The 15,585-nt window shown below is 37.3% G+C and overlaps 1 protein-coding gene and 1 long non-coding RNA gene across 2 annotated transcripts in view; one reads left to right on the top strand and one right to left on the bottom strand.

Moving 5' to 3' along the window:
- Adamts6 (ADAM metallopeptidase with thrombospondin type 1 motif 6) overlaps positions 1-15,585 on the top strand; it is a 214,305-nt gene that overhangs the window by 105,150 nt on the left and 93,570 nt on the right. Inside the window, exons 12-13 of the mRNA XM_059276387.1 lie at positions 6,646-6,791; positions 9,079-9,142. Coding sequence (XP_059132370.1) covers positions 6,646-6,791; positions 9,079-9,142 — 210 coding nt within the window. The remainder of the gene's footprint in view (positions 1-6,645; positions 6,792-9,078; positions 9,143-15,585) is intronic.
- On the bottom strand, positions 8,007-9,621 carry LOC131921659 (uncharacterized). Its single transcript, XR_009382052.1, has 2 exons — positions 9,182-9,621; positions 8,007-8,716 (listed from the first exon to the last, which is right to left on the bottom strand). It is a non-coding gene; the product is annotated as an uncharacterized LOC131921659 (long non-coding RNA).

Below are 15,585 nucleotides of genomic sequence, written 5' to 3'. Positions count from 1 at the left end.
ACAGGCTTTCGCAGTATCATTTGAATATCATTTCTCAGTATCATTGTTATGTGCCAGCCTTAAACATCATAACTAGCAGCAGTGGGCACCACACAGCATACAAACGGCTTCAGAGACTCAAAAATTGAATATTCACAAAGTATGATCTTAACCTTGAGTTTCAAAACTATTCCCATCAAAAAGAATAAGAAGTAGCCTATACCCAATCTAGCCAGCCAAGCCAGTGGATAAAACCAAATCTGCTCATAGTTGTCTGAATACATTTTTTTAAAGGGAGGAGTTAGAAATATCACTGGAGTGATAGCATAGGCATAGCCAGAGGATTGGATCCATGATGATCTCGTCAAACTCTGGCTGCAAAAGTTGTGGGATCCTTGCCCGGAGGCACGGTTCCATAAATGTTCCACAACTGTTCCATGCACATTTAGCAGATGGAGTAAGAAATATGGCCAAAAAATTAAAAACTGATCTTTGCGTGAGTCCTGGGGGGTCTGACATTGCTATTACAGCCATTGGATGTTTGCCTGAATAAGCCATTCACGGACTGAATAAGAACCATATGGCCTGAATGGATGTGCTCAGGGACAGTAGCATTAACTAAAGGAGGAAATTTGCTGAGCCCAGACGGTGTGCTGGTACTGTGTGTCCATGGGTCAATCTCCTACAAATCAATCAATATAAATTTCAGCCAAAGATCTTTCCTTTGTAGCATCAGCAATAGACCTTGGTTAGGAATCAGGGATGCTGTATTTGATGAAATAGTAAATAAAGATTTAGATTGTAGGAACTTCAGTAGTAGTGTTGGCATTGTTACTGAACAGGATATTGAGGGTAATCAAAACCCAATCCTTATAATCCCTGTTCGTAACCACAAAGAAAGTTTCAAATAGTTGGTTTATTGCCAGAAGATTCATTTAATGATTCTATAAGATTCAATTAGAGATATAGGCCAGCATTTGGATTTACATATAAGTGACATTGATCCCTAATATCTTTGCATGGGAAAATAGGGCTGGATTAGGAAAGGATTATTATATGCCTTTTAAAACACTGAATATATAGCAGGGCATTTGCAACCTTATTCTTAATTCACCTAGGGTTGAATGTAATATGTTTTGACTGGACACCAAATAAACAGAGTGAGGAAAGAACAGTTCTTCCAAATGCTCTAGAAATGTAAATAGTATGGATGACAAGCTCTGATTGGGAGTTTGGGCTGAAATGTAGCCTGATCAGCCACAGACCTACTCAGTGGGAAGACTAGGCTCTTAGTAGCATTGTACTCATGCCCATGCTCTTCTGATGTCAAACTGCTCTGTATTCAATCACCAGTATCACTTCCTTTAACATTTTAGGATTTCTTTAGAGATCTCTCATTCCATATGCTTATTTGATCCAGATCTGGTTATAACAAGATATTCTATGATTATACCCTAAAATGGTTCTAGGTAAAAAGAAAAAAGTGTGCCAAGCATTGTGGCTCACCCCTATAATTCCAGCACTTGGGAGGCTGAGGCAGGAAGATTGCCATGAATTCTGGGCCAGAATTAACTATGAAGTTAATTCTAGTCTTGGCTGGCTACAGAGTAAGACTGTCTCAATAAGCCCCCAAAAGACAAAAACTCATTTATAAATATTGTATAATTACACAATGTCCAATAGCAAGTGAGACTGTTTCTAAAGAAAAGGTTTAAAAGAATCACTGCTTTCTAGATAGTGTTTTAAGCATATTTATTTAATTTAAAAGAAATATGAAAAATAAGAAGAAACAATGAGATTTATTTTGGAAATATGAAGTTTCATTTATCTCACCTTTATGAATTTTTAACTACACTTAAATTAGCAGAAAGAAGACCAAATATCCAACTTATCTAGAGAATTGAGTCTATAGTAACAAGACTATTAATTAGAACCATCTAAGATTACTAGTTTGGATACAACTTTTGAGTAAAGGTTAGAAGCTGGATTTCATATATATATATATGAAGCTTTCATACTTTAAAATCAAGAGTCCATACTTCTGAAAATAGAACATTTGTTTTACAACTCTATGATAGAAAAAAATAGAAACAATACAGCAATCAAAAGTTTCACCTTTATATGCTTATTGGATCTATAGACCTCAAGTTGCTTTGTTTGGTGTAGTCTAATTATTCTATGCATGATTTACATACACCGAAATATTTAAATGTATTGATTAATGAAAATATCACTTGATCCATGTGAACTCCTAGGTATCTTAAAGCCTTATTATTCAGCTAAATAACTTCCTTCTTTTTAATAATATATTACATCAAGATAATTTACTACAACAGAGAGAAGTGGCAAAAACTGCAAAGCGTTAAGTACAGAGGAGGGAGAAATAAAACAAGATGTAAAAGAATACACTTGCTGAAAATCAAAATGAAACAAATTGCTTGGTAGATTTTAATTTCTTTTAACGTATGTCTGCATTGAACTAATTTATAAAGTTTTCTTATTCTACTCTATAGTAGAGTCAAGACATGAAATTGGTTCCCATTGTATATTTAGGGAAACAAAAGGAATCAGGTGACTTGCTTTGGAACCTAACGTATTGCTAGAATGAGACCTGATAATAGTAATATAAAGCTTCCTCCATGTTACAAGTCAGTAACTTGTAAGCTGATTATCTAGTTAACTAGTTATCAAATTGGAGGCCAGTCTTATTAGAAATTAGGTACCTGATATTTATACTATTACTATGATTATTTTACCCATTAATCTTTGTTATTTAACTTTTTGTTATCATTGTTTTTATTCCCCCATTGAATAATTATGGAAACATAATTTACACAGCAAATGTTCTTGAAAACTATTTATGGAATACTGTGATTGTTTAGGTCTTAACTAATGATGAGAAAGCCAGGTGTGGAGGATCAGATGATCAAAGTAAGCCTTGGCTACACAGCAAATTCAAGGCTGTTCTGTTCTACATGAAAGCCTGTCTCCAAAACACCTAAGCCTCCAAAGTCTCCAAAATCTGATGGAAGTTGAGCAGCATTTTATAAATTAAATAATACATTTATTGTTCACTTTAGGAGATATATTTATGTGAAATTTGGGGTGGGGACCAAGAGTGGAAAATGAAATGTATGTTATAAAAAAAAGATAAACTATTTGTGGTGAGGAAGAGGACTTGGGAGATCTGGGGCAAATAAGAAGAGTACAGATATAAATATATACATATGTGTGTACACATATATAATATACTTGCATTTACATACATATATGAAAATGTTACAGTGAAATCTCCATTTTTGTGTGCTAATTGAAAATTATTTTAAAATTTGTCTATGTATATGCTGGGGATTGAATCTAGATCATTAAATGCTAACTATCTATTCTGTTACTGGGTTCCACTCTAGCCCAAAAATAAGGTTCAAAATGCAAACAAGAGAATTTATGTGACTCTTTCACTGCCCTATATTTTGTGAGCATATATAGCAATACTTTAAATAGTTTGGAATTCATATTTTTAGTATCATTATCGCTCTCACTAATTTTCAATCCCAAGAAAAAAATTAAAAAGTAAAACATTTCTCTTCAAATCGTATGTATTCTCAGGAAATGTCTAGGAAACAAATATGAGTTTGGTCTACTTTAAACTTTTCTAGCTCCTTTCTGACATGTAGTGACTAAAATATGATGCAAAATTCTGCAATTTAACTCTAATAATTCATCTAATAGATTTTTGCATCTGTACTAGATACCAAATAGTACTGGAGGCAGTTCTCATTTCAACAGGGTACCTGTGATCATGAGAATACTCTTCACCTCTTCTGTCTAATATGTTGCTACATGTTGTTATGACATCCTTAAAATGGGGCTAGTCTAAGGAACAGAATTTTAAAAATTAACAGTAGCCATATGATATTTTCAAGGCTTACATTCTAAGGGGGGAATGAACAAAGAAGAAATTGGGAAGATAATTAAAGTAGTTCTGAATAGTGAGAGCACTGAAATGAAGTAAGTACTCTTCTATAATAAAAAGGAGAACCCTGGGGCAAGAAAGGATAGTGAGGTGTCTCTTCAGAATATGAGTAGTCCTGGAAAAAGCTGTCTGCTGAAATAACACTTGATCTGAGACTAAGTGGTCAGAAGACATCTATGTAGAGAACTGGAAGCTGGGTATGATAGCATAACCCGGAATCCAACATTTAGAAGACTAAAACTCAGGGATCATTAGTTTCAAGGCCTGCCTGGGCTATGTGGCCAAACCTCTCTCGATAGACTAAAAAGGACTAGGGATGGGCTCAGTGTAGACAACCTAGCATGGATGCAACCCTCTGTTTGACTTGTGGGGTCAATTGCTAGGAGAATGCTACCTGAAGGATGAGCAAATGTGCTAGTGAGGGAACAAGAGAGAGAGAGAGAGAGAGAGAGAGAGAGAGAGAGAGAGAGAGAGAGAGAGAGAGAGAGAAGAACTAACAAACAACGTGACTGCTGCTTTCATTGCAAAGGAGGGAGGCCAGGGAGGGCTGGGAGGGCTCCAGCAGCACGTCTGGGGTTAAGAGAGATGGAAAACACTGCAAAATAATAACGGCATGAAGTCAAAATAGTGTGATGCTGTGTCTTTAACAGCCACGCCTAAGTTCTTTGTGGGAAATAAATTCTAGCAGAGAAAGATGGAGGCAGGGTCACCAAGTGAGGCGCTGGCTGTTATCTAGGGTGGCAGCCATAAAGAAGGTGACATGGAGCCGGGCGGTGGTGGCACACGCCTTTAATCCCAGCACTCGGGAGGCAGAGCCAGGCGGATCTCTGTGAGTTCGAGGCCAGCCTGGGCTACCAAGTGAGTTCCAGGAAAGGCGCAAAGCTACACAGAGAAACCCTGTCTCGAAAAACCAAAAAAAAAAAAAAAAAAAAAGAAGGTGACATGGAGAGAATTCCCAGTGTATCTCAGAGGTAAAACCAACAACAAGCTTGGTGATAGAATCAGGACAATGAAATGATTCATTTCTAAGTGTCCCAATCTTTTCATTTTATTTTATTTTTATTTTATTTTATTTTACAATACAATTCAGTTCTACATATCAGCCATGGATTCCCTTGTTCTCTCCCCTCCCGCCCCCCTCACCTTTCCCCCAGCCCACCCTCCATTCCCACCTCCTCCAGGGCAAAGCCTCCCCCGAGGACTGAGATCAACCTGGTAGACTCAGTCCAGGCAGGTCCAGTCCCCTCCTCCCAGGCCGAGCCAAGCAACCCTGCATAAGCCCCAGGTTTCAAACAGCCAACTCATGCAATGAGCACCGGACCCGGTCCCACTGCCTGGATGCCTCCCAAACAGATCAAGCCAATCAACTGTCTCACCTATTCAGAGGGCCTGGTGCAGTTGGGGGCCCCTCAGCCATTGGTTCATAGTTCATGTGTTTCCATTCGTTTGGCTATTTGTCCCTGTGCTTTATCCAACCTTGGTCTCAACAATTCTCACTCATATAAACCCTCCTCTTTCTCGATAATTGGACTCCCGGAGCTCCACCCGGGGCCTAGCCATGGATCTCTGCATCCAGATCCCTCAGTCATTGGATGGGGTTTCTAGCACGGCAATTAGGGTGTTTGGCCATCCCATCACCAGAGTAGGTCAGTTCAGGCTGTCTCTCGACCATTGCCAGCAGTCTATTGTGGGGGGATCTTTGTGGATTTCTGTGGGCCTCTCTAGCACTTTGCTCCAATCTTATTATAAGGCTGAATTTCTTAATAGTGTGATCCTGTTGACACACACTTAACTCTAATAACTGTTGATATTGTTATCCATATAAACACACCACTCTCATTGATTTGTTAATGTTTGATGCGTTAGAAAAATACACCAACAAAAACCTATAAATGCTTGGTTTAAAAGAACACTTTTATTTTGCCATGTACTACAAGCAAGTTTTATCATGCTAGAGTTATGAACTGATTATATGATGTCTGTTTTCTGATAAAGGATTCCTGGCTCTCTCCTTAGGTGCAGTATGTATGGTTTTTTGCACAGAGTCAAACTGAGCAGAATTCAAGTACACATGTTCATACAGGGGCCTTACACAGGGCCATTCAATGTATGTAAGGTTTTTTGTGCCCAGTCCCTAGTGTCTTGGCATTACGTTTATTATGTCTGTGCTGCTCCTGGATGAAATGCCACAAAGCATTCTTTTACTATTGTAGCCTAAACCAGTTTTTCTTTCTTTTTCTTTTTCTTTTTTTTAAGAACTTGCAATTACCATCATAAAGTCTCCTTACTGGAGAACTTTCCATAGTGCATTATCATTCCACAAGTCTAATAATAGTGGAATATAAAGATTTTTTTAAAAGAAATTACTACAATATCTAAAAATGATTTTGAGGCCTATAGCTAACTCTATAATGAGAAACACTAAAAGTCTGGACAAAGAGAAACAAAGAAAACTGCCAAATTCAGGGCTTTTAGAACTGGTACATGTTGGAGACTATAAATCTGACCAGCTAGAAATAGTTTGCAAATTGTATGCACCCTTACATTGTCTAAACACAGTTAAAAACCCGTTCTCTACTTTTGAGAATGCTAATGCTTAAAATTGGTCATTACCTGACTTTTATGAAAGTTTATGGACTTCTGTCTTGTAGCTGCATAAAAGCTAATTCTGTGTTTTCTGTGCCTTCTTACAGTGGTGTTATCAGGGAGACTGTGTTCCTTTTGGCACTTGGCCTCAGAGCATAGATGGGGGCTGGGGTTCCTGGTCGCTATGGGGAGAGTGCAGCAGGACCTGCGGGGGAGGCGTCTCTTCATCCCTAAGACACTGTGACAGTCCAGCGTAAGTAGCTAAAGTAAGCCAGAGCCAACAAAAAGACACAGTTGGAAATGATTCAAAGCTGTGGTTTCACATGTTATCTGTAAAAATGTTTCTCTAGCAAGCCAAGTGCTTGTCTTCAGAAGAAGCAAGCGGTCCAGGAAAGTGAAGGAGCTTTGTTAGACAGACTTTCTTTTTCTTCTTTTCTCCTTATTGTGTAAGTGAAAATTAAAAAAGAGAGAGAGAGAGAGAGAGAAAGAAAGAAAGAAAGAAAGAAAGAAAGAAAGAAAGAAAGAAAAATCTCAAACCTTTAAAATAGAAGTGCATTGTCTGTCTATATAAGCTAGTAATAATCAGATTTCCTCCTCAGAAGACTGCTGAATTATGGATGAATCCAGACCTGGTTTCTGCTACATTACCATTACTCCCAGAAAAAGAAGGGCTTTTCACATGTCACATAAAATTATTACTGCCACATTACTATTAGAAGGACCAATGAGAGTGCTTCAGGGGTTGAAATGCCGTGATTCGCATCACAAATCACAATGAAGACAATATTGCCCATGTGTTAAAGTGGCTTCCATTCCTATGTCATCTCCCAGGACTGTTCATGCAGGCCAGCCTGCTCATCTGCCACCACTCTCCAGCCATAGTCTCCTCAGGGCAAGGCCAGCCCATCAATATTCTTTGCCATCTCTGTTTCTCTCCATCGTACCAATGTACAGGTAGACTGTTACTTTAGTTCACTTTTCCTCTTCTGCCGAAGACTCACCTGATCCTTGGCTGCAGCCTGCTACCTACCCACTGTGTCTAGAACTGCTCCTTTGGTGAAGAATGATGTTATAACATGTCTACTTACCCCACCTGTGGGAGCCCACAGAGGTTTCCTAGTGAGATCTGAGCTTGCTTTACCCAGCAGGACTGCATAATGGGATGGATTGACCACGTATGTGGTTACCAGGTGTTTGGAAGGGTCTGCACTTGGCTGTGCTAGGAGGAGGTCTTTTGTCCCACCCCTTGACATTCCTTTAAAAAGCTCTTTAGAAGAGACAGAAGGAGCCATTGGGTGTTGACCCAGGTCCTCCCGAAGCTATCCTGTGTTTCTCTCTTTCCTCTCATTGGCTAGGAGTATCCTTCTATCTACAAGTTCCTTATTCCTTTCTCCTCCTCATAGGTACCCTGGAAAAGGTGGGAACTGGCCCCCCACACCCACCCACCCCAATAAAGGATAAAGGGTAGTCTAGTTTAGTTCTTTATTTATTCTCATTTTAACCCAGGACTCTTAGCTTTCTTCAAGTGCCTCATTTCTGTTCTTTTTATCTAAAAATATTTTCTTTATAATCATTCTAGATTCCATCTTTCCACTTTCTAGCAGTTACTGCCCTCCTAGCAGAGATTCCTATTATAATTCATAAACCATTCATGACTGCCACCATCCCCACAACCTTGTTTTGGCCTCACAATCTCTTTCTTTCTTCCAAGTTGGTTCAAACTGATCAATTTACTGGTCTTCAAAACATATTCCAAATCCACTGGTACCATGGATTTGATTCCTTTTTAAGCAAATACAAGGATAATTAGCCTAAATTCAACATAGGCTGCTAAAAACTATTATCCCAAAATATGAAGCCTTATGATATATTAACATACTCAGATATGTAAGGGAATGACCTGAACCTCTTCAAAGAAAATGCTTTTCACTTGATAATAGCATGCCCAAATGATGGCATATGTTTTTCCTTAATTCTAAATACTTAATTTATGAAAGCAAATATTTGATATAGTCTTTTTCATTAATTTGGAAGTAATATAATGCAAAGCTATCTTTTTGCCATCTTCTTTTTTAATTTGATGTTTTTAACTTTGTGTTGAACTGAAATGAAAATGCATTTTTTGTATTATTTACTCTGAACTGGATCCATTCCCAATGTTATCTCATTGTTTTCTACCTGAAAGAAAAGATTATAGTTTGTGTTGAATATAATTTAAGTGGCTTTTCACTATAGATAAGTTTTTTGAAAGTCATTGTATTGAATGAAGCACTATACTATGATAATTAAATATACTAGTATATAATCCTGAGAATATAGATAATAACTCTTAAGTCTTATAAATTATTTATATATGCTGCCATAATTTCTTGTTGAATAACCATACTCATTGTTAACAATTATCATTAGTTAAGTAATTGATAAAATGCCACATTTTATATCTTCTTAAAGTCACTTTCGATGTTTTCATCAAACAATATATGTAGTCTTTGTGTTATAGATGCATTATAATCACGTGTTAAACAAATGTTGTTTTCCAGACCTTCAGGAGGTGGAAAATATTGCCTTGGAGAAAGGAAACGATATCGCTCTTGCAACACAGAGGTAAGTAAGCTCCAAATTTGTTATGAATAATTAGCTTACTCTTCTTCCCAGCAGGGAAAGCCTTAACTTGAGGCTGTTCAATCAGAAGTCCACGTGTGTAAGGGTCACATGAATTTCCTAAAAAGCTAGCCTCAGCGCTGTCAGTTCCATCAGTAAGGCCACAAGGAAGCTCCAGAGGGGCTTCTCCCCAGCAGAGAGACCCACACATGCCCTGAATAACTTGGCCTCAACTCCCAGCCTCACTGCCGCTGCGTGTCTTGAGTCCACTGGGGTCAGTCGTACTATGCTCTTCAGCTTGGTTTCTGTTCCTCGCAGCGAGAAGCCTCAGAATTGCACATCATCCTCATCTCTTGGCTTCCAGTCCCTTAAGACTCAACATTATAGCCTATAGCCTCTTCCACCCCGAATCATGTCCCTGCCACTGGTGACTATGAAAACATTTCTGTGCCCTCGGGAATTCATGATCCGTGATCAGCAGAATTCCGCTGTCTGACTTCTCGGAATTTCTCTTATTTTTACTGTGTTAGCTGCATCTCTGTGGCTGTGATGAAATACCCAGACAAAGAAACCTCCGGGAGAAGGTGCTTGTTTTAGTTCACATCTCCAGAACTGGTACAGTCCATCTCGGTGAGGAAAGCATGGCGGCAGCGCATGACACCTGTCCATTGTGTTTGCGCTGGCAAGGCGGAAGCAGAAAGGAAACTGGAGTAGGGCCATGTTCCAAAACCTCCCAGCTAGCCCCCAGTGACATGCTTTCTCTAGCAACACTCTGCCTCTTAAAGGTTCCATAACCTTCCCAAACAGCACCACCAGCTAGAGACCAAGTGTTAAACACAAGTCTCTGGGAGACGGTTCATGTTAAAAACAGCATTTCCCTTCTTGGTTTAATGGAAACCATCCCTCCTTCGAATCTACTGTTTCCTTTGTAGTTTGCCAACTGGGAGCTTCTTGTTTTTCCTCTCGGTCATTGTGGACTGGCTCTGGCAGTAGATTGACTATCTCTCATTTGGTTATTCTGTCCAGATCATTCTTTCTCCCTCCTGTGTACAAAACACAGTATTTTATCTTGTAACATTGGAATATTAACAAACTAAGCTTCATTCACATTTTCCAGTCTATTCCTGCCTTAATCCCTTATAGATTCATAAATGTGTAGATGCTTGCTCCTACATGTCCTCTTCTGGATTTTTCCATAAGCATACGAACATCTTTCTACCTGAAAACAAACAAAAAGCCCTTGCCAGATATTCAAACTACTTCTTTGCTGCCCTTTGAAAGAAATTCCTCCAAAGACTTATCTGTATGTACTGAATTGAATTCACATCTTCTAATTTTTTCCTGAGCTTGCTTTTTTATATTTCTCCCTCCATCATAGTGTTTACATGCTCTTACCAAATCACAGATGTCTTCAATATTTGCTGAACCCAATGGTTGGTTGTAGTCTTCATCTTCCTACTCACTCAAACTTTTTGATTATTCTATTTTATTATTGCTTCTCTTCATTCTCCTTTGCTAGTCCCTGCTCTTTTCTTTGATTTCCTAATGTTAGTTTGCCTGGGTATGCTACCAATACTCATTTTATTTCTGATCTCATCCAGCTTCAGTGATTTTGACACTATTATATATCATTCAATTCCCAAATTTATATCTTTCAACCCAGTTGTCATCTATGGACACCAGGCCCATATCTTACTACTTGACTAGACCTTTAATAAACATGTGGTATTTAGTGTATACTAATATTATCTACAAAACTATTCAACACTGTTCTCTGTCAATATTTTTCTCCTCAGATGTCAGCTCCATCAATGTAAGTCAGAATTCTAGAGGTTTTCTGTTTGTTTGTTTTCCCCCAGTCTTTTCTCGTCTGTATCCATCTAATCCCTCAGGAAATTCTGTTGTATTTTGCCTTAAAAATACATCTCAGATTTGACAACTTTTCACTACCTCTGCCTCGTCTACTCTGGTCTGAGTTACTGGTATCTATAGTTATCACTTTAGTAGGCTTTTATTTTTGTTTTCTGAGGAGCTTGTTACTACGCTCAGGACCTTACACATGCTCAGGCAAGTGCTCTACCACTGAGCTTCACCATCAGCTCTTTTAGTACCCTCATGAGTTGCCTTGCTACCACCAAACCTGTACTCTCCAGTTCCCAACGTAGGAGGCAGAGTACGTCCGATTATCCTTACCCTTTGACCCTCTGCAACCCATTGTTTCCTTAAATATGAAATTATTACAAAAGCTAGCAAGATCTGTACAATCTGACTTCCATTGCTTCTTTGAACTGATCTGTTAGCAGCTGCTTCATCATTTTCTTTGCCCCAACTTCATGGATCTCCTTCCGAACATGTGCTGCTAATGCTCTCTCCCTAGGACCTTTGTCTTGACTGCTCCCTTTGCTTCGTGCACTTACGTGCACTTCCTCCATCTTTCCTCAACTGTTTCCTTCTCAGCTAGGCCCGTCCTGAATACTGTGCTGAAAGTTGTGAGCTTATCTGTTCCTCTATTTGTCTCTCTTTTTAATATACCTGTTTATCACATTTTATTCTGCTGAACAGGTGTCAGAGTAATTACATGTACTTTCAATTATAAGGCTTTTCAAGTTACTAGCACTATTCATTCCCTTAAATTGAATGCCTGATGTATATTTTCAAGAAATCACTTAAATGCATGAAGTCACAACAGAGAATAATAACAATATGTTGACATAATTCATATGTTATAAAAGTATGTAGAATTGGCACATAGCTAATTAGGAATTGAAGGGTTCATCTCCATAAAAAGCTTGAGAGACCTAAAAGGCAAAGAGAGTTGGCCAGAGAAAAGATAGTGATGATAAAAAACATTCTAGGTAAAAGCAGAATGAAGCGCAAGGCCAGTATGCTAATAGTGTGCTGTCTGTTCTGAGATCTTTAGAAGCCATTGGAAGAGCTATAGATTGTGGCTTTAGAAGTGAACAGGATGGAGAAAGACAAGAGTTCAGCATAACAGTGAATATGTTAAGAAGAGTTTAATGACCAAAGTGCTGAGACAGAGGCTTTTCACAAGGGATGAAAGTGGAGGAGGAAATTAGAAACTGACTTTTAAAAGGCCATCAAAGGAAAACCAAAACCAAAATCAAAACAAAGCAAGACTAGTATAATAGGAAAGATAAAGTGAGTTGGGTAGAAGTTGAGATCAGAAAGAAGTGTATTTGAATTTATGATATAACAAGTGAGCACATTCACAGTGATGACAAGTCTAGAGGGTGGTGATGGAGTGCATGCCCAAACTTGAATGGAGACAAAGTGGACAGAACTTCCCAGCTGCTAAAACTGACGCCTCTTCCACGTGATTGTTGAAGAACTAGGTGTATAGGATGAAACTGTCTCAATTCTCATGTGCCTTGATCTCTCCCCCAGGAGAGAAAATGGTTCTCATTTATTAAGCCCCAACTGATTTAGATTAATGACACCAATGTCAGAACAATAGAGATTTTATACAAGGATAGAATTGAAGACCTATCGTGTATCATACTATTAGGTAAGAGTGTGAAACACTGTTTCCATTATTTTATAATTGAAAGAGTGAACATACAATAATATAGGCATTATACAATATGAGTAATGTATGTTAGGAAACAAAACATGAAAAAAAATGACAGACATCATTGCCTACACTCATGACAGTATTAGAAGCTCAAATTATAGAATGTAGTATTGGTATGCTGGCATTTCTATTACTATTTTTTCCTTTTATTTCAATTTTTAATGAATTATAAGGAGATAGCTATGTTAACATAGCTGAATCATGATGCATATATGGTTAATCATGTTTCTTCATTAATATTGACCTTACCAATTTAGAACTTAAAGTAATTCACTTACCATACTGAAATTTATTTTCCATTTATTAAAATTAATAGGCTTGTCTGGATATAACTTGTGTTGGGGACTAGCTTTAATTTATCTAATATAGGAATATTAGAAATTTCTAGAATATATAATATTGACCAGAAGTTTCTAATAGAACTTGATTCAAGTTATGGAAATGATCTATATATCTACTGTGAAGCGTGGTAGCCACTGACACTAACCCAGTTAACTAATGTGTGTTTGATATGAGATGTAGCTGGGTAACTGGAGAACAGAAATTTCAGTTCCAGTTTGAACAGTCATATGTGACTAGTGGCAACCATGTTGGTCAATACAGAACTAGCCTTTACCTATGCAATAGAAAACCATTATAAAAATTGTAAATGCTATACATAAAGCTTTCAAAGCAAATACTTCTTGATTCATTTAGAAAATACAATTGGTCTTTTGTATCTGTGGACTTCACACTGGGCCTATTCAGCCAAATCAAAAACAAAAATTAAAAAAAAGAGTCTATATTGAATATGCAAAACACTTTTTCTTGTGATTTTTATTCCTGCACAATAAATTATAACAATTATTTTCTTTATATTAAGCATTATAAATAATCTGGAAATAATTTAAACTATATGAGAGGATATGTGCCATAAGTAACATCCAAAAACTATACCATGTTTATAACTACACAATCCATGACCCTTGGTATCTGTAGCGGGAGTACCAAAAAAAAGTGGGCCATTAAAGTGTCTGGAGAACTTTTGTCCTGGCAATATTCACAGACGAAAAAAGATCAAATTGTCATAGTGATTCCTTCTGAAGAGAGAGATAGCACAAGAGTTATTCCAATGGACTTTGTTCCCTCAATAAACTTTATTTTATTTGATATTATTATTTATTCATTCATTTTTTATCAGGAAGCTATATACTTATCCTTAAATCAGTCACTAGCAAATACAATAGACATATCATAATTCATTTACATTACCTCCGATTTACCTCTAATACAGGGTTTAAGATCAATTTTCCTGAGAAGCAGATTTTTAAAAGAGTTTTGTTAAGAAGAAATCAGGAAACAATAGACATTGGATAAAGCACAGCTTTTCACCTCTGAACTCCTTTAAATAGCACCATTAACAATTAAAGTAGCAATTTTACAAGTAATAGTAGAAGTAGCTGGTGCTAAATTTTACTGAGTGCTTAAATGTATACTCAACCTATAATTGCAATCACCTCTATCTGGATTAAAAAGAATACTCCCCCTTCTCGCTAGTGAGTTGGCTTAGGATAGTTAAAATTCCATTCTTTCAATATAATTTAGAAGAACAATGATGAGGATAAATTATTGGTGTAACCTGTCGTCTTGTAACCTTGTTTTTTTTTTTTTTTTGTAGAACAAATTAGCTCATCATTGATTAATTTGTGCCACTAACTAGTACAGCAGGTGAGCTTAAGCAGAAGTAGTCCTATACCGTACTACAACTTTTCCTTTTGCACATGCTCTGTGTCACACAAGTCAGGAGTCCTTGTATGTTTCTGCCTGTCTTCTTTTTTTTTTTTTTTTTTTTTTGGTTTTTCAAGACAACTTTCTCTATGTAACAGTCCTAGCCGTCCTGGAACTCACTTTGTAGACTAGGCTGGCCTCGAACTAAGAGACTCACCTGCCTCTGCCTCCCAAGTGCTGGGATTAAAGGCATGCACCACCACCACCCAGCTTCTGCCTATTCTTTTATGTTGGCCTCTTGACTCTGTAGCTCAATAGTCTTGACTCTTCCATATTTACTCATTTCAATTTTTCAAATAAGAAATTCTTATACTTACTTCAGTATTTTGTTGTTTAGAATTTTTCATATTTAAGAAAAATGAACTGTCTTTTAATTATATGTCTCCACCCAGGTTTTAAAAAGCTGTTATTTTTACCATGCAGTCTTGTGAAAGAGATTTTCAGAATTATATATCATATTAGATAAAACAAAAACTCCTATACATTAAAAATGTACCAGAAAGATTCCTGAAAGAAAGACTCTATTTTATAGGTTAGAATTTAGTAAGAAATCACGAAGGATGAGTTGATTGTAATAGGATTAAATAAGATAAGAATTCATTGTGTTCCTATTAGCAAAGAATGAGCATTACTATAGGGTTATTAGAAGACTATCATGTGTGTCCTTTAAATAGAAAGTGGAAAACATAGGGGACTGGCTGGCCTATGTGTATTTAATAATTCTGCTTGAATTATTTCTAGGGCACACAATCTATTCAATATAGCTTGCCAATTTCCTATATAATGTAGAAGTCTTGCTCATTCCCTTCTCTGTACTGAAGCTTCTAAATGCACAACAGTTTAAATGTTAATTTTTTAATATACCGCCCGGGTTTCTGTTGTGTCTGAACCACTCTGCCTTAAAAGAGATAAAAGAATACATTTTTACCAGTTCAGCCTCATTTCATACCATGTGCTTATATAACTCAATCCTATGTATATCATATTATGACCCCGTAAATGAGATCTGAGTGAAATGTTTCCAGTTAGTTAGAATTAAATAGATAGTTAACAACTAGAAAACATTTTATAAGCATTTTTGACTTGG

The sequence above is a fragment of the Peromyscus eremicus genome, chromosome 11 (assembly GCF_949786415.1).
Source record: "Peromyscus eremicus chromosome 11, PerEre_H2_v1, whole genome shotgun sequence".
NCBI classification, from domain to species: domain Eukaryota; kingdom Metazoa; phylum Chordata; class Mammalia; order Rodentia; family Cricetidae; genus Peromyscus; species Peromyscus eremicus.
The sequence above is the reverse complement of the archived record's forward strand: the minus strand, read 5'-3'. Positions and strand labels throughout refer to the sequence as shown.